General features: G+C 37.9%; 1 protein-coding gene and 1 long non-coding RNA gene across 2 annotated transcripts in view; both read left to right on the forward strand.

The window, feature by feature from the left end:
- Positions 1-3,464: 3,464 nt before the first annotated feature.
- LOC105537633 (superoxide dismutase [Cu-Zn]-like) lies at positions 3,465-4,197 on the forward strand. The gene is given in 3 exon segments (XM_011977283.1): positions 3,465-3,866; positions 3,868-4,016; positions 4,019-4,197. Coding segments are annotated over 3 exon segments (624 nt in total). The 5' UTR covers positions 3,465-3,570.
- A 654-nt stretch (positions 4,198-4,851) lies between these two features.
- LOC105537634 overlaps positions 4,852-22,407 on the forward strand; it is a 30,653-nt gene continuing 13,097 nt past the window's right edge. Inside the window, exons 1-3 of the long non-coding RNA XR_001005747.1 lie at positions 4,852-5,135; positions 9,881-10,132; positions 19,702-19,795. This is a non-coding gene — a long non-coding RNA (uncharacterized LOC105537634). The remainder of the gene's footprint in view (positions 5,136-9,880; positions 10,133-19,701; positions 19,796-22,407) is intronic.

The following is a 22,407-nucleotide window of genomic DNA, read 5'->3' on the forward strand; positions in this document are numbered from 1 at the left end:
CTAGGTATATTGTTGTTCTACCCAGAGGAAGGCAAAAGGGTATATCCTGATCTACAGTCTACAGGCACACTCAAGAAAGGCCAAACAAAGATCCACAACAGTGAAGCAAATGTTGTTAGGCAGAATGGATGACAAGATGGTAGTTGAGTTAGGAACTAAAACTCACTGGTCTCTGAAACTGGCACTAACAATAGTCTTAAAAGACCCATGCCAGTGTTCTACCCTGTGATTCTCCTTATGACAAACTACACTTTTAGGGAGCATAACACAAAAGAGTAACACAAATGAGGGCAAAAAAGGGATGAAAAGAAGGGCTTGGTTTTGCCAAAAATGCAAACAAATGGTAAAGAATAACAAAACCAGGGTATCAAACACAGAATAAATAGTCAAAGAACTCACCACAAAGAGAGTGGAGTTCAGACCTGGTGCTGACTCGACAACATCACTGTGGACTTGATAAGTGGCAAACAATAAGGCACAAGGGGTTCTGCCCCAGTTGAAGGCTAGGGTCTGTGGTGATAGGCAGAGCAGATCTTATCCTGATGGAATTTCAAAGAAAAAGACTGTGAAATAAATAAAAATCACTGAAATGAGAACAAATGTTATTTATTCAGTTTGCTAAACAAAAGAGTCACCAATCATTTATGTTTGGCAGAGACTAAAATGCAGGTAAAGTGATAGGAAAGCTGTACAGTGGAAAAAGGGAAGGTATTAGGTATGCCTAATTGGAGGCTGTTGGCATGGGGAAATCAGAAACAGGCTAACTAGAAGTGGATCATCCTATGTGATTTGTTAGGAGTGCATATTTGGCTTCCTATGATTGGTTCTAAGTTAGAAATACAAGCAAAAGGGAATCTGGCAATTATTGACCAGGTCCTTACTGATGTTGAAGAGGTTGTGGTTGGGCTTCACAGACTGGTTGTTACAGAAGTTATAGTCAAAGTTGTATTTTTACGTATGGCTTGGCAATTGTATATTCACTTTCCCACCACTTACTGAGTTTTTGAAGACAAGATGTTGATCATATTGGTAATGATGTCCACGGTGTTGGTTACTTCTCCAATAAGGGCATGCATGACCTGAGCATTTTGCCAGACTTTCTAAGCAGTCCAAAAAGTGGCTTATCCAAAGAGATAGTTGGACCATGAATGTTTAGCTGGAATGGTAATAAGTTCTTCTAGGCTTATAACAAATCCTCAGACTTGAACTTGCAGTGATTCTTCAAATCCTAGGGGATAAAGACCAGCAACAGGGCAACCTAGAGTCCTAATAAGTATCTAGGCAGTCAGATTTTAGTTCTCAGTGACTACAAGTCTAGAGGAAGAAATAAAAATAGAATCCTCTTTAAGGCTGTTAGTTTGTAGCCAGATGCTGAAGGAAACTGGAATAATTGAAAATCTAGTAAAACAATCTGTGCCAGGTTAACAATCTGTGCAAGGTAAATACCAAACTGAAGTTTCCACAATGATAGAAAAAGCTTGGCTACAAAGTTTGCATATTGATGAGTTACTAGCAGTTTACAAAGAGGCACTAAATAGCTCAAGCACAAATAAACAGAATCAGAATCTGATAATCCAGAAAGATGTGCTGTGATTTCCCATGGAAACACAAGTTTTCTTTCTACAGTTACTCCTCCCCTTTTGATCAAGGACAATCTCAAAGAAAGATTATTCTTGATCACAAATTAAAGTTGGTCTCATGAGATTCAGCCTGGTTATTTGCATAGGTGCAGCAAGAGTGCAATTTACATATAGATCATATTATAGTTGCTTTGCTGGAAGTTTTCATAAAGAATGTCAAATTGGACTTTTCAAAGCCTCTTGAGGATAAGAAGCCAAGCCAACAACTCACATCAGATTACACATGCAGTACCTATCGATTTGGCAGGCATTCCTTTCTTCATGAGATCCCACAAATATCCTAAGATTCCAGAGCCTGCTGGGAAGTGATATTCCTTGCTCACCTACAAAGCTGCGAACCCTGCAAAACCAGGTTTCAAGCCAGTTTTCACAAGAGGAGCTTTGTAAGCATCGGCCCCATAAGGTCAACCTTAGTTCCTAAAAGTGTCTGGTCATATCTGATCAAATAAACGTCATTCTCAAATGTGACATCCAGGCAAAGCCTTGGTTGTATTACCAATGTTTTTGTGCCCTGTTAACAAAGAGGACAGACTCTTACTGAATCTATGCAAATAACCATATTGCCATGAAAATAAGAAGATTCAATGAGAGTTTCCAAATTTTGAATGGATGAGTCAGGGAAGAAAAGAAAGAAGTTTCATTTCTGTTTACAAGAAATTAGCATAGTTTATAAAATTGTTTGAGTGATAGCTTAAGAGAAAAAGAAAAGAAATTGTTATTTCCAGAAAATAGAACAATAAAACATCAACAATATTTCAAATAAAAATCATAACCACCTGCTCATTCAGTTCTATAAAATTAACTTTTCTTCCACCTGATCTTGTGTTACTTGTTTCATGAATGCATCCGCTTCTCAATTAGAAGTCTGCAACTCCTGACTCAGTCCAATGGTATGGTTTCATAGTCATTTGAACAATGCCATCAGAAATCTGTTCCCCAGAGTGTATGGCATGATCCTTTTCCACCAGACTGTAAGATTGTTCTTTTTTGCTGAAGATAGAAAACCTTAGCCTATAATTGATTGCAAGGATTTTATGGAAACATCAGTGTAAAACAGAACAAACAAAACTATCAGTAAATGACAAAAGTCTAAAAATGGCTATCATGTACATATTATTGATAATTTTCTTTATTTTATTTATTTTATTTTTACTTTTTTTTTTTTTTTTTTTTTGACAGAATCTTGCTCTATCACCCAGGCTGGAGTGCAGTGAGGCGATCTCAGCTCACTGCAAGCTCCGCCTCCCGGGTTCACGCCATTCTCCTGCCTCAGCCTCCCGAGTAGCTGGGACTACAGGCGCCTGCCACCAGGCCCGGCTAAGTTTTTCTATTTTTAGTAGAGACGAGGTTTCACGGTGTTAGCCAGGACGGTCTCGATCTCCTGACCTCGTGATCCACCCACCTCGGCTTCCCAAAGTGCTGGGATTACAGGCGTGAGCCACTGCGCCCGGCCTATTGATAATTTTCAAAAGTGAATAATCTGAATAGAGTTCATTATAAGAATAACACAATTGACAAACACATCTGGTTGTTTCTGTTGTACAAAATAAAATAAATTCAATCCAGAAAACATTTTAGACAAAATATCTATAAATACAATGTATTAGCAATATTTTCAAAGAGGTTATATCTAATTTATAAAAATGCTTATATATAACCTTACAAAGAAAACATTTTCATATATAACATAAAAATACTGAAACATTAGATGCCGCAAATACCTAGCACTTCATTAGAATTTACTAAAAATATATCAGTTATCAAGTAGAGTCAGTAAATCTGAAGTAGATTCTGAACATTAGAGTATTAATAAAAATGCAAAGATAAGTGAAGTGAATCCCCAGTGTAAAACTACCAGCCTAGCATATATTGGTTCCAAATAAAAGAAGTAAAGTTTTAACCAAGTTACATTTTGAAAATATAATGAATTATGACTGATAACACTATACTGTTTTTATCTAACATCAAGCAAAGCAACAGCAGGAGTCCGATAAATAGAAATATACCATGGACAGTGAAAACATTAACAATTCTGGGGTTTGTGTTGTCATCTCTTACAGCATTTCCTGTTTCCCTGGCAATCCTCAGAACTCAGACAGGAGGGTGGCCCCATCAGTGCATGCTGAAGGGCGAAGGCCTGGTACAGAGAATTATCCATTTCAAGCAGAAGGAAAATGGACAAGTTGTGGTGTTGGGACACATTACAGGATTGCCTGAAGGACAGCAGATTCCATGTTCATCAGTTTGCAAATAATATACAAGGCTGTACTAGTGCCGGTCCTCACTTTAATCCTCTATCTCCAAAACATGGTGGACCAAAGGATCAAGAGAGGCATGTTGAACACCTGGGCAATGTGACTGCTGGAAAAGATGGTGCGACAATGTGTCCATTGAACATTCTGTGATCTCACTGTCAGGAGGCCACTCCATCATTGGCCACACAATGGTGGTCCATGAAAAACCAGATGACTTGGGCAAAGACGGGAATGAAGAAAGTACAAAGATGGGAAATGCTGGAAGTTATTTGGCTTGTGGTGTACTTGGGAATTCCCAGTAAACGTTCCCTTGGATGAGGTCTCAGTGCCAGTAACACATTTGTTATCCTGCTAGCTGTAGAAATGTAACTTGATAAACATTTAACACTGTAATCTTAAAAGTGTGAAGAAAAAAAAAAACACACATTCACAATTCTCCAGAAACTTCTTATGTAGAATACAGTTTTAAACATGTTTATGGTAATAACATTTTACCCATACAAATTTAACCTGTGCAAATCTAAGCATCTCTTCTGATTGGACAATACTTCCTAGACATATTGTCAATGATAACATATCAAATCATCCTAACTATTTCCAACTCTCGTCTTTTCCCACAGTAAAAGAACACATCTTTGCAACTTTCAGAGATCCTCTGGGAAATCTCAAGGGCAATTTTGGGCACTGAGGAGGCTAGGAAGACTGTGCTTGATTGTTAGCTGAAACAACTTTTGGCTATTTTGCACAGGACTAACAGGCCCTCTGCTTTATGTGAATTTCTCAATTTAACTTGTTTGCTCCATTTTGGGTGCAGACCCAGCCCCATGTGCCTGACCACAAACCAACATTTCCTGTCTCAATTCTCCTATTCATATAATGTTTGAGGATGTTTGTTAAGTTTTAAGAATTCCCTCCCCTCCCCCCAGATTTTCGCAGGGTTTTGTTAATTTCCCCTCAACGTCCCACAGGTATCTTAAAAACTTTGCTCACTCATCCCTTCTCTGAATTAGGATTTGAGCATCTTTCTGTTATGCTGTTGCCCCACTCTTATTGCAATACTCCCCTTCTTCAGAAAGTTTTTCTAGACTAATGTCCAGATTAAGCTTCTTTTCTTTGACAATAATGATGCCACGACTTGGACAAAATGCCCATTGCCCCTGGCTCCTGCTTTCTTCACCCAGTGCTGCCTTATTGGACTCCTTGTGCCTCTCCGTGACTGGGGAAATCAGGATCCACAGTGGTAAGTCATGATTTCTAATCCAGTGTTCCAGACATCTGTCTGTTGTAGCACAGTGAGAAGTTGACTTATATTTCTCTCATTTTTGTCATTTTCTTCTGTTTTTCTATCTTTCCCTTCTGCCTTTTTTGAGTGTGGTGAAAGCCCCTCATTCTCTCCTGAGAATCATACCTGAGTTGAAATCCCAAGGCCTCTAGCACTGGCAGGTGTCCCTTCCATTTTCATGAGAAACTGTCAATTTGGCTATTGTTCTCCAGACCCCTCAACTGTGGGGTATGCTCTGTGTTACTATGGTAATAATTCCACCCACTTTCTTCAGAAAAAAAAATGGTAATATTTTACAACTTAAATTTCAATGGCCTCTTTGGAGAATGTAGAATTTTTCTAAATTGTCTCATTCTGCAAAGGGTGATTGAATCCTGCACCACCAAGATCTCATCGAAGCAATAGATGCTTTGTTGATGGTGATGGGCATTTGGTACAAAGAGGCAGAAAAAAAAATGCTCTCTCTCAAAAACTTTTCAGTGACCATTGCTTCTTTCAAAGACAGTCTTCCTTCCCCAACACCTCCTGTGACCTGTGTCTTCCATCACCTATCCCCCAATCTCTCTTTTCTACCATCTTCCATGTTCCCTTCAGCTCCCTTTAATTCTTGGATCTTCCTCTTTCAACCCTCTATCTCCTCCACCTTTCTGTCCACTCCTGCCAGACCTTTCCTCTCCCACTCTGGCCCCTCAATTCCTTATAATCACTTGAGATTTAAGTCCTGTTCCTTCATAGAAGGCTCTAGAGGAGCCCAGAGGCACTGAGAGCAACAGCCTGAGGCTAAAAAGGCTCACTGGAAACAGGCTGAATGTTTTAACCACTCAGGTGAACTCTGAAGACACCAGATGACTGCTTGGTCTCTCCTCTATGCCTCCCTTAAAATTGAGTCCACAACTTCCCTAGAATTATATACCAGAGCCAAGGGTAGCTTATAGGTCTCCTACACAAATATTGGTGAAGATGCTTCAGTTCTCATATTGAACATGTTACTTCAACTTGTCCATCTACCAAAAGTATCACCCTTATAAAAATATAAAGGCGAGGCAATGATGATACTTTGTTTCTTTGTTTGTTTTTTGAGATGGAGTCTCGCTGTGTCACCAGGCTGGTGTACAGTGGCACGATCTCGGCTCACTGCAATCTCCACCTCCCAGGTTCAAGTGATTCTCCTGTCGCAGCCTCCAAAGTAGCTGGGATCACAAGTGCATGCCACCATACCCAGCTAATTTTTGTATTTTTAGTAGACAGTGTGTTTCACCGTGTTGGCCAGGATGGTCTCGATCTTCTGACTTCATCATCTGACTGCCTTGGCCTCCCAAAGTGCTGAGATTACAGGCATGAGCCACTGTGCCCAGACAATACTCTGTTTTTTTATATGAATCAGTGAGTTTTGCATTTCTGTGATTATGCCTAAGTCATGGCTAAAATTTAAAAATTAAAGCTGTAAGTTGGCTATGTCTGCCTATATGTTTATGTATGTGTGTTTCTGCATGTGCACATACATTTTGTTTGTGTAATATTTTCCTACCTCCAGATGGTATTACCACATTAAATTATAATACACCTTAAATAAGCTCGTTTTGGGTTGGCTTAGAGATGAATGAGAGCCTACATAAGTATTCTTGAACTTCCTTGAAATTAGGATAATCAAATTTCTAACATCATCAGTGTGAAAAAAGTATTTTTATAAACGTTTAACAAAATGTTAAAAAAAATACAAGTTCACCAAATTTAGATAAACCTTTGGCCATTGAGAGTAGTTTGATATAATTGATTTAATAAATAAAGATAGCTATGTCTTCTGAGTTGTCCACATTATAAAAATACATTTTTGCTCTACTTGAGTATTTTTTTCCTAAACTTATACAAATATACTGAATCTCTGTGCTTGATAATCTAAATGCATTCTTGGTATACTCTAACTGTATGTTTGATATATTCATGACATATTATGTCTCATGATTATCATATATTTCTTTTATTTTTATTTTATTTTATTTTATTTTATTTTTTGAGATGGAGTCTCACTCTGTCGCCCAGGCTGGAGTGCAGTGGCACGATCTCACCTCACTGCAACCTCCACCTGCTAGGCTCAAGGGATTCTCCTGCCTCAGCCTTCCAAGTCGCTGGGACTACAGGCGACTGCCATCACACCTAGCTAATTTTTGTATTTTTAGTAGAGACGGGGTTTTACCATGTTGTCCAGGCTAATCTCCAATTCCTGACCTTGTGCTTGAGATCCGCCTGCCTCGGGCTCCCAAAGTGCTGGGATTACAGGCATGAGCCACTGCGCCCAGTTGATCATGTTATATCTGAAAATATTTTCTCTATAAAAATTATGCCCATCCACTTTCATAAATTTGATGTAATATCCACCCTTTTTTGAAAATAAAATTAATTATTATGTTTACACATATTTTCTCTGAAACTTTCTGTGGCAACTTTAAGTGCCATAATGACAATTAAATTTTTCTGCCAATTGTATTGTTTTTATAGCAAACTTTCATCAGATCTTTTACTTTCAAAAATTATCAAAAACATGTTAACCACGGCAATTTTAAGTCTTTTGTCATCTATGGAGGACTTAGTTTCAACAAAAAAGGACTGACTCAGAGATACATGGAAAAGGATTATGCTAGGTACTCTTGTGTAAAAGTTTCTAATTACGTTGTTTAAATAACTTTGGGACCAAAACAATGAACTGAGTCAGGAATTCTAGAACTCTAGTTGAAAAAGAGATGGGTTCATAAGACTACTAATCTGTGATCAAGTGGGACAAGAACTAATTACTTAGGAGTGAATGAACTGATGATGGATAATTATGGGACTTTTTGGAATAGGGCTATTCCTTTAAAGTACTATTTTCCTATTTTCTCTTTTTTTTTTTTTTTTTTTGAGACAGAGTTTTGCTCTTGTTGCCCAGTCTGGAGTATAATGGCATGGTCTCGGCTCACTGAAACCTCTGCCTCCCAGGTTCAAGCAATTCTCCTGTCTCAGCCTCCCGAGTAGCTGGGATTACAGGGGAGTGCCGCTACACCCGGCTATTTTTGTATTTTTAGTAGAGGCAGGGTTTCACCATGTTGGCCAGGCTGGTCTCAATCTCTCGACCTCATGATCCACCCGCCTCGGCCTCCCGAAGTGCTGGGGTAACAGATGTGAGCCACCACGCCCGGCCTAATATTCTATTTTCTGGACATAAGAAAACCCCTCCTCTTTTTTTTTTAAAGGTATTCATCACTCATAACAATTTCATAGACTATGCTAATTTCTAGTAAACAGAAATGAAACTTCTTTCTTTTCTTCCCTGACTCACCCTTTCAAAATTTGGAAATTCTCATTGAGTCTTCTTATTTTCATGGCAATATGGTTATTTGCATAGATTCAGTAAGAGTCTGTCCTCTTTGTTAACAGGGCACAAAAACATTGGTAATACAACCAAGGCTTTGCCTGGATGTCACATTTGAGAATGACGTTTATTTGATCAGATATGACCAGACACTTTTAGGAACTAAGGTTGACCTTATGGGGCCGATGCTTACAAAGCTCCTCTTGTGAAAACTGGCTTGAGACCTGGTTTTGCAGGGTTCGCAGCTTTGTAGGTGAGCAAGGAATATCACTTCCCAGCAGGCTCTGGAATCTTAGGATATTTGTGGGATCTCATGAAGAAAGGAATGCCTGCCAAATCGATAGGTACTGCATGTGTAATCTGATGTGAGTTGTTGGCTTGGCTTCTTATCCTCAAGAGGCTTTGAAAAGTCCAATTTGACATTCTTTATGAAAACTTCCAGCAAAGCAACTATAATATGATCTATATGTAAATTACACTCTTGCTGCACCTATGCAAATAACCAGGCTGAATCTCATGAGACCAACTTTAATTTGTGATCAAGAATAATCTTTCTTTGAGATTGTCTTTGATCAAAACAGGAGGAGTAACTGTAGAAAGAAAATTTGTGTTTCCGTGGGAAATCACAGCACGTCTTTCTTGATTATCAGATTCTGATCCTGTTACTTTGTGTTTGAGCTATTTAGTGCCACTTTGTAAACTGCAGGTAACTGATAGTTATGCAGACTCTCTCTTCTCTGGTAGAGATTTAACTGACTTTCTCTCACACTATGGAAAAACCAGTTTTTGTAACTACTAATAAATTGTACTTGAATCTGTTATCTTGCACAAATTGTGCACTTTTACTAAATTTTCAAATCTTCCAATTTTTCTCAATATCTAGTCATAAACCCCTAAAGTAACCTTCCAATGTTTCTCCTTTTTTATTATTTATAGTCACTGAGAAAACCTTACTATCCAGATCCCATTTGAGACCCTAGGTTGCCTTGTGGCTGGCCCCCAGGCTCTGAAGAATTACTGCAAGCTCAAGTCTGATGACTTGTTACAAACCTATGAAGATCCATCATTGCTAGCAGACTATGCATGGTTCTGTTTTTCTCTGGACAAGCCCTGACTGGACCACAAAAAAAGGATGGGGAAATGCTCAGGTCATGCATGTTCTGATAGAAGAGATAACCCAGACTCTGGGCAGCATTACCAAGAGCATCAAAACATTCAAAGATCAATGCTACATGATCAAAAGGGCTCATCCACTAACCTCTTGAAACCTTCTGGAATGGATACCCTTGGATTCAACTTCTGTCTTTCTCACATTAAGATCTCCTTTTATATTAACATTTCTCTTTTTTCCTTTTAGGCATCCAACTTTTAAGATGCCTGATCTGAAGGACACTAAAACAACTGACCTTTGCCAGCATGCCAAACAGATGGTTTAACTAGTCCTCCAGGAACAACACTGAGCAATCCTGACCTGGGACTATTTAACTCTGCCATCTCCTACTTGAGATTCTCCTTGTCTCTCTGTTCAAGGACACTTTTTCTGAGCCTTTCTTGAACAAGAGTGGAGGATTGATAGGGCGATTAAACTCTGTCCTTGACACAACTTTAGGTTGGTTTGCCTAAACCACTAGGTGGTCAAATCTATATGAACCTCCTCCAGCATTCTAATTTGTTTTCTCTGTCTTAGACCCAGAATCCCACTCCATGTGCCTAACCATAAACCAATCTTCATGCCTTAACTTCTCTGCTACCAATATTTGATGTAGCCCAGTAAGTTTCAGCATCATCCCTCACCTCCACACAGTCTCCCACCCCCTCACCGGCCCCACCCCCTCACCGCCCCCATCCCCACACACATATACCAGCTCTTAGCATCAAACTCCCTTCCACTTTCCATAAGCATCTCTCCCAAGGTCTCTGCTTATAATAGCTATGTTTGCTCACCCCATGCCTCAGACTTTCCTGGCTTAGATCTTGAGCATCATTCTATTGTAAGATTCTCCCTTAGTAATGTTTTCCTCACTTAACTTCAGATTTGTAAATTTTTTTTTCCTTGACAGTGCAAAAAGATACCATTTAGGATTTGATTTTCAGAAGGTAAAATATAAAACGTTGTCAGGAAATTTGAATACTTAATTAAGTAGGATAATGGATTACTGAGAAATAGTACTTGGTTATCTATTTAATCAAATGATGTAAAATAATTTTAGAGTAGATATAGGAGGTAACGTAATTGCAAAGAACTTCATCTCTTTTATATGAAGACTGTTCTCTTAAACAATCAAGGACTCGAGAAAGTCAGTACAAAGCACAGAAAATTATTCTGATGAGATTCTGAATGTTTATCTTCTAAGTAGATTACTCAGAAGGTAAAGAAAAATATTTTACAAACTCTTATTAAGAGAATACACTAATCCAAATAAAATATTTTAATAGAGAATAAAACAAATGCTAGTTTTGCATCTGCATATTTGATACTAATGCTTATATTAAAAATTTTGTAAATAAACCCATTAAGCTTTAGCCAGCTGTGACTACAAGAAATAAAATTTCCTATCCATGAACCTCCTACAACTTTATCTAGTTAGGGTTTTGTAGGGTTTTGCCCTACACTTTCCCATTTCTCATCCTGGAATAACTACTCATTTGACTTCAGAAAAAAATTACTCTTGTTTTCCTTAACAAAAAAATATCCTGCATACCTTGCACTCAAAATGTTCCTTCCTGCCACAGTCACTTCTACTAGAGTCTCATTCATCTCATTGATATATATTGGTTATAACTTTTTTTTTTAATGTTTTTTTGAGACAGAGTCTCACTCTATCACCCAGGCGGAGTGCAGTGGAGGAATTTCAGCTCACTTCAACCTCTGCCTCCTGATTTCAAGCAGTTATCCTGCCTCAGCCTCCTGAGTAGCTGGGATTATAGGCATATGCCACCACGCCCAGTTAATTTTTGTATTTTTAGTAGAGACGGGGTTTCACCATGTTTGTCAGGCTGATCTCAAACTCCTGACCTCGTGATCCACCCGTTGGCCTCCCAAAGTGCTGGGATTACAGGCGTGAGCCACCGTGACCGGCCTCGATTATAACTTTTAACTACAGTAACTCCTATTGCATAGAGAAACCTTGGAGGTAGTATAAAAGAAAAGTTACTGGATATGTATTAAAACTGCCAGATAGATCTTATTCAAACTGCTGCAGTAGGGGAGAGAGGTTTCTGTATGGAACTGAGCTCAACTTCTAATACAGCAAAGACAGTTGTGGATTTATAGCCAAGGAGTACAGCAAGGTGGTAAGCAGATGGAAAATTAACTAGATATCCAAGGTAGAGGGATTCTTGCTAAACTGACTTAATAAAATTATTTTTAATAATAAAACTGTTAATTAATAAAACTATTAATAATAAAACTACTTTCTAAAACTAAGATATCCAGAGTGGAGAGTGAGAAACTTGATCAAATATCCAGTGGTCTAATATCAAGAATTAGTAAATTCTTAATAAATTCACTGAGCAGGAATCTTTGCTAAAACTGGACTGGGCAAACCAAGGTCAAAGTCTACTTAGGAAGAATGCTCCAAGGAGCCTGACTCAAGTTTGGTCAAGGGAAGAGTCTTTTTCAGTGGATAATTGTGAACTATTTTCATACACACTATTTCGTAGGAGACTAACATCTTAGGAATATACATCTCATAATTTTTGCAGTAATAAACATCCCTATAATACAACTCACTGTAGCAAAAAAATAAACATGTTCATTAACGCACCCAAATATATAGACTGTCTGTATTATATAAAAAATAATAGGCAAAAAGTCTATAAGCAGAAAATTATACTTAGTAATTAATACTTCAGTATTTTAATCTAGTTAGATAATCTAGGTATCTAATGAATGCCCATTAATTTACCAAATTTGGCATCAGTATAAAGTTTTATGTTATCAAAAAATCTTGGTCTTGAGCCAAGATGACACACTATAAAATGTAATTAGTTACTTTTGAATTAACATTTGTCAAAACAGTGATTCAATTTAACTAAGTGAAAATTTGTATTTTTATAATTATAAATATATAGTAACTAAAATGATAGATTATTAAACCAAGAAACCTGTATAAGCTGAGGAAGAATGTGCCCAAGTAGATTAAATTGTGTGCTTGTGTAATACCTAACACTGAGAACTCAGAAGACATAACTGTTTTAATTAAACCAATAATATAAAGCTAGTCTCATTTGCCAAAATTTACCTAAATTATGTGAACCTAAATTCTTAGAATATTTGAGCTAGTATATATAAGAATATTAAAAGTAGAAATGCAATTATCTTAATTTCCAGAAATTTTTGAATATTTTATGTATATAAGACCTTAGTAAGCTCTAAGTTGATCAGAAAATAGTACCTTTAAAAATTTTGATAGTCTAATTTAGTAATACCATCTGGAGGCAGGAAAATATTACATACCCACAGACACATAAATATACATACCAATCTAGAAGACTTATCATTTTAATTCTAAAATCTCAGCCATAGGTCAGGCGTAACACAGAAATACATAACTCACCTGTTTCTATATAAAGGGCTCTTTTTGTTCCACTGGGTAGAAATTCCTGATTGAGTTCAAAATAGAGAAAAAATAGACAACAAACAAAAATCACAAACCCAATTTTCTGACATCTTTCTGACCTAACAGAGACACAATATCTGCAAACCATTTAATTCATTTACAGAGATTACCAAGTGACCACACACATACACCACACACACAAATTCAGCACTAGAGATCAACTGCATAGTCAATGAAAATTAAATTCCGACCATGCTACCAACAGACAAGAGTCTAGAACACTGAATTAGGAATAGGGCTCACCTTTAGGTCCTCGTATTGCCAGTCACAAATGGAGCATAAAGGCTCCAAGTGTCCTTATTACCTGGGTGGAGCAGATGGAGATCTGAAGGCATGGTCCCATTTTGAGTCATGGCACCAATCCTGTCAAAGAAACAGACAAGTTAAAAGATTGCTTTTATTTAGGCTATTGCAATAGGGAAACCACTCTTATATGAAGATGATGGGAATGGCTCAGCCTCTTAGGCAGTTTGGCTTTTATAGGGAGGGGTAAACACAAATGCAAATGATGTGGTTTAACACTGTTCAGTTTGCAAACTGCAGACGTCACAGTTTGCTAACTTTCCAAAACATTTGGAGATGTTTTTCTCGGTAGTGGATGTGGTTTTTCTTAGTAAGCTTCAGAGAGCAGAGTTATTATCTCAGCTAATCAGCTATGAGACAAAGAACAGGATGTAGATTTTTTGCTTTGTCAGCAGGTTTTGTCAGCAGATGAAAGGGTACAGTTTGTGGTAGGTCTTGTCACACTTGACCAAAGATCTTCTAGAAGAGTTTCACACAGAGATAACATCAGACAGGAAAACCAGAAACAGGAAGGAGGTTGTGGTCGTTCCCACCCCCACCCCCCACCCCAAGTAAGGCTAAGAGGCTGAGACATACCTCCTTGCAGGGTAGCTCACTTGCTTGCATGTGATGCACTTCCTTCCCATGCCTGCCTGCCCCACCCCACCCCACCTTCTTACACATAGCCTTTCTTGCCCTGTGAACACCCATTTCTACACCTCTCTATTTGCACTCACGCTGACTCATCAGTGTGTCACCTCATCCCTCCAAGGCTACTGTACTACCTTCCAAAATGGCCGCCTTCCTTCCACTCTTTTTTCTCACAATTTAGTTTCCACAGAGAAGCCAGAATGAACAAAAGTGAAAATCTGATTTTGTTACTAACCTGTTCAAATTTTTTTTGTCTCTCCCTATTACCCTTCAAGGAAAGCCTATGCTACATAGCACAATATTCAAGCCCTTCATGTTCCAGGTTACCCCCTTTTCTTGCCAGCCCTTAGCCAACTCTACATTCCAGCTCTGCGGAACCTCCAGCTGCTTTCCTACACCCCCTGAGCTTCTCCATGTCTAGGACTTTGCTTGCGCCTTTTCTTTCACCTCCAATGCCCTCCCTCCAACTGGCTAAGTCCCAATGTATGTATATAAGAATTTAGAGGATACCTCTTCTGAATTTATCCCAGGCCCCAACTTCAGCCCCCAGCCTTCCCTACCACCTTGAAGCTGAGTCTGGTTGAAATTCCTCTATTCCCTACCCTTTCCAGTCACAACACTTACCACACTGTTTAACAAGTTCCTCCTTCTTTTTCTGTCTCTGCAGCTAGACCAGGAGCTCCCTACAGGTCAAGACCATGTGTTCTCTGTTGTTTTTTCATGGCAAGGGGAGACATAGGGTTGCAGTGGTGAGTGGGCATCTGTTCTCAGAAGGCAGTGCCTAGAGCACTATAAGTACTTAATAAACTCTTGCGAAATTAAAAAGTGGGTGAAGTCACCGTATATGTTTAAAATTGTACAATACACTGGATTTACAGAACACATCTCAAATCCTGTAGAAACAAGACAAATTCACATAAAGCAATTAGCAAAAACTGAAGACTCTGACAGGTAGAATGTGAAATAGAATGATTTATGTTAATCAATTGTGTTACATCTCATGAAACCTAATGAATGCTAGAACATAGTAACCAGCCACTCTGGGGGTCTGGATATTCACTTATTTCAGGATTGACTTCTTTAACTCAAACTCAGGAGAGAATTCCTCCTTAAAAGCTAATTCTTGGGACATCTTCTGAGCAAGCCGCATACTGAAATCAGTTTCATTCCTTTTTAATTAACCAATGTGAACATCCTCTTTGCTTTCATGACTATGGGACATATTCCTCAAAGTCACGTCCACACTCACAACTATATTGGTTCTCACACAGTACCCTAAGCATGCCCAAGACTTGATAGATACTGCCTGAATTGGTGACTTGCAGAACAGCTGTACACCACTTCTGGGATGGTTTATGATTTCCTTAATGAGAGTCTTGGTTTTCTTTATCCCAAATGTATTGTCTGCAATATCACTCAAGATTGTTAAGATCATAGTCACAATTTAAAAAACAAAAGTATGTATCCTTACTAACTATATTCATAAATATGAGTTACAAAGTGTAGAATAACTTCAGAAGAAGCACACTCCAAAACTAGAGTAGTGCCATAGGTAAATTGCCTCTTATAGATGCTGTATCTCAGGAGAGGGCACTCAAAGGAGTAGGAAAGCTCTGAGGTGGAAACTGCATGGTTTAATTTGGGTTCCCCCAGAGGTAGACCCTGACACAGGATTATTGCAAATAGATTTGAAATGGGATCCCAAGAAACATCAGTAGGGGGCTGGAGAATGAGAGAGGCAAGAAAAAGAAGCTAAAGGGGAATGTCATTGTAGGAAACAAGGTCTCAGTCTCCAGGAGATGGAGCAGAACAGCCTCAGAGATGACTCACCTGAGCAGTAAGACATCTGAAATATTTAATTTAACAATTCCCATTGGCTATTAGTTGACAGCTGTCCTGAGGGTATTAATTCCCTGCATTTCAGCCCACCTGACATCAGGTCAAGCATATTATCATGGCAGAGGGCGCCCTTAGGTAGAAAGTCATGGGTTCTTGTAGCACAAAGAACACAAACTCTATTACATTTCAGTTGAATCTAAGCTGTTGCATGTGTAATAAGCTGTCTTAGCTGATAGGCAGGCAAAAAATAATTATGAATTTATTTAGTTTCATTAAGTTTCTGCAATACACCATCCAATAACTGGATTTCCAAACTCATTCTCAGACTTTCATTCACTCCTTTTCTACCTAGATGAGAACAGTTACCTCAAGCAAATTAAATGTGCTGATTCTGTCCTTTAAACTTTTGCTCAATCCACATCCAATACATGTTTCTTGTAGGTCCAGAAGCAGATCCTGATGCAGGGATCCCAGTATAAATGATGTATTAAGGATGTTCTCTTACAAGAAGGCAGGCAGGAAGCAGGAGAGGGAAGGGAAGAAGCCAAGCTGACGTGTGATTTCTCAGGAAGCTCCAACTGCAGCCTGTTCTACAGAAGGCTCTGAAGTATAAAATATACCCTAGGGTGGTCATGACTTAAGACAAAGGAGCTGGGTTATTCTATTCCCAATAGACAATCAAGCATTGGAAACACTGCCCTGAAATGCTCTAGGTGGGGCACGTTAAGTTTGTCCCATCTGTCACAGATTCTTACATTTTCTTGTTAGTCACAATTTCTGGGAGAAAATTTATAAACAGAAAACTTAGTGGAATAAAGTAATCTGTTGCAGCATTTAGAGCTGAGGCCATAAATGATGGTCATCATCTCCCTTCTCTGACACTGTTTTAGATTCCTTGTGAAACTTTGGCTAGTGCCTCTGTCAGTGTAGGTGACCTTCCTGGAGGGGCTACTAAAATCACCCTCCCTGAGGAGTCTAGGTCGCTAGTTACCACATTTTATCAAGCCATAGCATGATAATTCTAAGAGATGCCCCAGTAGGTTTCCCAAGTGCAGAACATTATTTTGTGTGCTCACCTTATATAGCAGACTATTCTCATGGTCCTGGCAACTCAGCTCTTTCATGCATCTTCTGCTGCTGAGCATCCACTGAGTTTCAGCTCAAGATCTTACCTCTTCCATAAAACCTTCCCTGGTCCTTGCATTCCTCAGTGCCTTCTTGTCCCCATAACTCAAAGAAGTTACTGCTTATGCCTCTCATCTGGCCTGAATCTCCTTCTGCATTGTAATTCCTCATTACAGAATGTTTATTGACCTTGGACAATGTAATTTGGTTGACTTGTGAGCGTATGTGTTGTCTTTTGATGGGAACCTGGGCACCTGAACAGGGTTCTGCCCCACCCTTCACGGGCTGTCTCCAGGGCCTGACACAGGTTGCTGTGTGTCCCCAGGCCTCAGGGAATTCACGTTGAATTAGCAACTGAACGGCTCACAGAATAGCATCTCTGCACCTTAGAACTACTTGTGATTTTTCTCATCATAAGTCTTGCTTCCAAGAGTTCTCTAACTTATTTGGTTATCAGTGACACTCATTATCATTCAGGCCACAATCATCTTTCAAAAAAAAAAAAGATAGCTTTCAGAGGCTTAGCCTTATTACATTTTAAAACCAGCCCTTAAAAGCATATATTTCTAGATTCTTTATTATTAATCCAAATTATGTGCAAATGAATGCCATAACTTTCCCCTACAACGGACAGGGTATTTTTGTTCTTTTTTTTTTTCTTTTTTGGCATTACTCAGACCTTGAGGTTGACAAACATGCTTTGGGGATATTGGATATCTGTGGAGAAGGCATAGAAACATTTACATAAAGAAGCAATTCAACCTATATTGAACACCTTTTGGGTGCCAGGAATTGCCCAAGGGACTTTATATAAACTGCATTGTCCACAGGTTTTTTTCTTCTCTTTTTTTCTGAAGCACATACATTGGAATATTTTGAGGCATTTTATAGCCTCTTGTGGGAGCTTAAAGGGAAAGGAGGAAAACTCATGTCACTTCGTTTTGCAATTAATTACTTCTTCTGGGAAGACTTTGCCTTGTAATTGTAGTATTTACGTATTTATTATTTCTGATTGCTCCTGTCTTGTATTCTCTATTCAGAAGCAAAACTTTGATATAAAAATAGTACTAAACTTGACTATGTATCTCCAGGTATCTAATCTACTCTCCACAAATAGTATTGAGATGAAATAAAATGTTACTATTAATAGAGGTTAAAATCTATTGAATGCTTGCTGTAAACTAGGCACTCTGCACAGCCCTTTACACACATCATCTTATTTAATACTCAGCAATTTTCAGAGGTAAGTACTACTATCATCTCTGTTTCATAGATACAGAAATTAAGGCTCAGGGCAGCTGAACAACTCCCCAAAGACCACGCAGCTAGTAAGTAAAGAAATTGAGCTTATGCTGCACAGAGGACAAAAAGCCTCCCTCCTTGGTTCTCTCCTTGGAGATGGCAAAAGAAGTTGTATTCTCAGCCTGTGATCTTGCTAACCAAGAGATCACAAACTCTTTGGGTCTCAGTTTCCTTATTTATTGAATTGATACTCTAACACCCACACTGCTATGCTCATCTATCTGTCCATCATTTGTCCGTCTTCAAGCATTTAACTTTCACTGCTTTATATTTTGCTTACAGGAGTTACTGATAGCTCTCAAAGAACATAAAGTATGTCACATTCATCTTGATACCTGTAGTTCCTCGGCCACTATGCTAAATGCTTTAAATATATTAAATCATTTATTCCTCATGATACCATAAGAAAGGTATTCTTTATATCCCCACTTATTTCAGACTTAAGGAGGTTATTTGACCCCAATCACAATTACATTAATGGTGTCAGATAGATTTGAACATAGACATCTGGCTCCAGAGTCCATGGTCTTAGTTACCGTGCTATACAAGAGAGCAACTTAATTTTCTTCTCAAATCCAGGTGCTGTTTCAGAAGAGATTTTCATATGTGTTTTTATCTCCTTTTTCTCTTTATTCCTTAGCTCTTGTTTTTATTCCATGATCTGCATTTATTTTTGTATAACTAGAGATGTGATTTTTCACTGCACATTACTTGTAAAATCCCAGATATGAAATCTCATACGGACATTAATTTTAATTTGCCATTGATTTTTTTCTTAGAAACAATATTGGAAGAGAAAAATTTTCCTCTAATTTTCAAGTTTTATGACCTTAAATGTCATGGGTAGCAAAAATGCCACTTTGGCATAATAATAATTTTGAGTAAAAAAATTGTGAAGATATAGATACCAAAAAAAAAAAAAGAAGAAGCAGCGCTCTGCCCTCCACCTGTTTTCCTAAAATTAGCAAGTAAATTTGCAAAAGTGCACCTCTTCACCTCTGTACCAGGAAAGATGAAAGTTAATCACCTTTACATAGAGACAACTTTAGATCCTTGTCAGGCTGGAGATGGGATGGTACCAGAAGGATCTGCAGAATAAGCTTTACCAACTACACTTCGTCTACCACTAGTTTTTCATATATTTGCATTTCCACAATTTACTATTCCTAGAGGTTAAAAGTCCCTTTCCTCTGTCTTGTCACTTCTCTAAAAATTTATTGTTCCTTTGCTATGTAAGTCCGAGTTCTAACCAAACCTTTAAATTACTTATCCCTGAGTTTCTCTCATGTACATATGAGATACACACATTAGTAAACTTCTGTTAGTTCTTTGCTCATTAATCTATCTTTTGTTGCAGAGCTTCAACTGAGAATCTAGAAGAGAGTAGACAGAAAAATATTTTTCCCTTCCCTCCAAATGCAAGGATAATCTTACGTGAGTCCTGGAGGAAGGTAAGTAATATTAAAGATACAAGAAGATGAATAGCTTCAGACTTTGCCTTTTAGACTTTCAGAAGATAAGGGTTTAGATGAAAATCAACACAAATCTAGGATAAAGCAATTACAATGAGTGGTAGGTCTCAGATATGCTAATTTTGGTCTCTGCAGGTCATGGAAAACAGAATTAAGACATAAGGACTGAAAAAGATTGTTAACTAAGTCCTTCACCTTTAAAAATGAGAAGTAACAAATAATTTAAGATTCAAACTAAGCAGAACATAATTTTGAAAAATGAACGCTATGACGAAAAAATCAACAGCAGTAAAGTATCTAAAAAAAGAAAAAAGATTGGTCAGTTAAGCTATTCATTGTGAAAACCTTGAGGTATAACCAAGAATATCCAAAAGCATTTCTGCCATCAAAACATTACCCTTAAGATTAATATTAAGAAATAAAGGAAACGAAGCCTAAAATATAAACAGATTCATTTTTTAATGTAACTTTTATTATTTACTTAAAAATCTGCAGTCAGAAAACATAAAAAGAACATTCACTAACCAGAGGCAAGTGACTACTCTCCCACAAGTTCTTAACACTTTGCAGTAAATTGTTATAGAAATAACCAACATCACACACACACACACACACACACACACACACACACACACATTCTTCCCAGCTTTCTTGCAATTGGTTTGGGATCCATTAGTGAGAGATGTTTTTGTAGCCACAAGTAAACAAATTTAGAAAAGAAAATAGAATAACATAGCATTTAAGCATATGACCTCGAACTAGGGAAGCAATAATATACAAAGTAAAGATAGATGATGATGGATAGGTAAATCATAGATAGACGATAAACAGGTGGGTGGATGGATGGATAGATAGATAGATAGATAGATAGATAGATAGATAGATACATACATACATACATACATACATACATACATACATACATAGATTTCAATTAATGGGCATTCAAAAAAATATTAATCACAATATTCACTCAGAATATTTAACTGTAGAAAGGTTATATTCCAAGGCCATCAACAGGCCAGTGCAGGTCTGCAAATGTTTATCTCTGACAAGATGAGTACTGAAATTGAGAGTAAGTCTTTAGAAACTTTTATAGACGTTTGGCAAAGAAATTTCAGGTCTCTTGAATCTAATGATAAAAAAAGAGCTGCATTTTATGCCTTTTTAATAATTTTTGTAGTAATTGATTTTTATTCTATTTTATGAAACAATCAGCATTAGAAATTTAAAAAAATAAAATTATCCTTTTCCCACAGGTAGTTTGAGAAGCTTGGAATAAAATTATATTTGGTCTTGGGGAAACTAGGGATTCTTCCTTCTGTTGTGGTTATACAAAACATACATTTAACGGGCCTATCATTTTATTTTTGCGGAGATTGTAATTGCTCACTATCAATGTAAGATCAATTACAGGAGGTGAGTGAACTGAGAGAAAGGAAAAAATACCTTCCTGTTTAGTAGTTACAAGTTAGAACTGTAGGCACAGTGTAACATTAGGAAATACAGCTGCTGACACACCAGTAGTTTGCCCTTTTGTACAAATAGTCCTGAGGTTATTATTATTTTTTGTATCTATACAGTTTTTCAAAACTCTGTTGTGGACTTTATTCTGTTATTCATAGACATGACAAGATAACTTGTCCCATTAACTTCTGGGCTAAAGCTACCTTTTAGACTAAAGGACAAGGAAAATGTAAGCATCCCTTTTAGGTTTTGGGGAATTCGTGATATCTGTGACATTAGCCTCACTTTGTTTTTGGTGGCACTTTTCATGTGCTGTGGTTTGCTGTCCATGCAGGGCAAAGCTGAGCTGGATGTATGTAAGCAAAAGATGCCCAAGAGTATAAAGAACTAAAATCTTTATACAAAAACAAAAGAAGATGTAAACCTCAAGCATACCTCCACCCATTTACACTTCTTAGCTCCAAACCACAAAGAGAACAAAAAGGTACTTTCTCAGACTTGTTTTTTTGTCACGTTTTTTGAGAAAAGTCATGGTTAACTCTTAAATGTACTGTCCTGGCCTTACTCTTAGATGTTGATCTTTTCAAAAAATTGATAACAGTTGACTGCTCTTAGAGAGCATCTACCTTGCCCCCCTAAACCATATCCCTGTTTCTTGGTCCACTGGTCCTATGACCAGCCTTGAACTACGGTACCTGTAATGTACAAAATCTTTGCAAATTGCCAGATGTCAAGGCTACTTCACATTTAGACCAACCTTCATGCTAGCAACACATACTTTTTTTTTTTTCTCACTTCTGTAACCTCTAAGAAGTTTTTGTAAAATTAGGGCACAGTCCGTTTTGCTGCCAGGCAGTTGTCTCTCCAGAATTCCTTCACGTGGACTGTGTCTATGGGTGAAAGTATATGGCTAATGTGAAATTCAATGCCGCAGATAACACTTACCTTGAAAAGAATGGAAGTGATATTAACGTGCCCTCTAGGTGTTAAATAGAACAGCTGGAAAACAGTTTAAATTATCGTTGACTGAGCCCCATTTTCGAACCCCATTTTCCATTGATCTGGAGCCGGCGTGTCCATTAAGGTTGTTGGAAGGACCTAAGAACACCTGTAGCCAGATTTGC

The sequence above is a fragment of the Mandrillus leucophaeus genome, unplaced genomic scaffold (genome assembly GCF_000951045.1).
Source record: "Mandrillus leucophaeus isolate KB7577 unplaced genomic scaffold, Mleu.le_1.0 Scaffold177, whole genome shotgun sequence".
NCBI lineage: Eukaryota > Metazoa > Chordata > Mammalia > Primates > Cercopithecidae > Mandrillus > Mandrillus leucophaeus.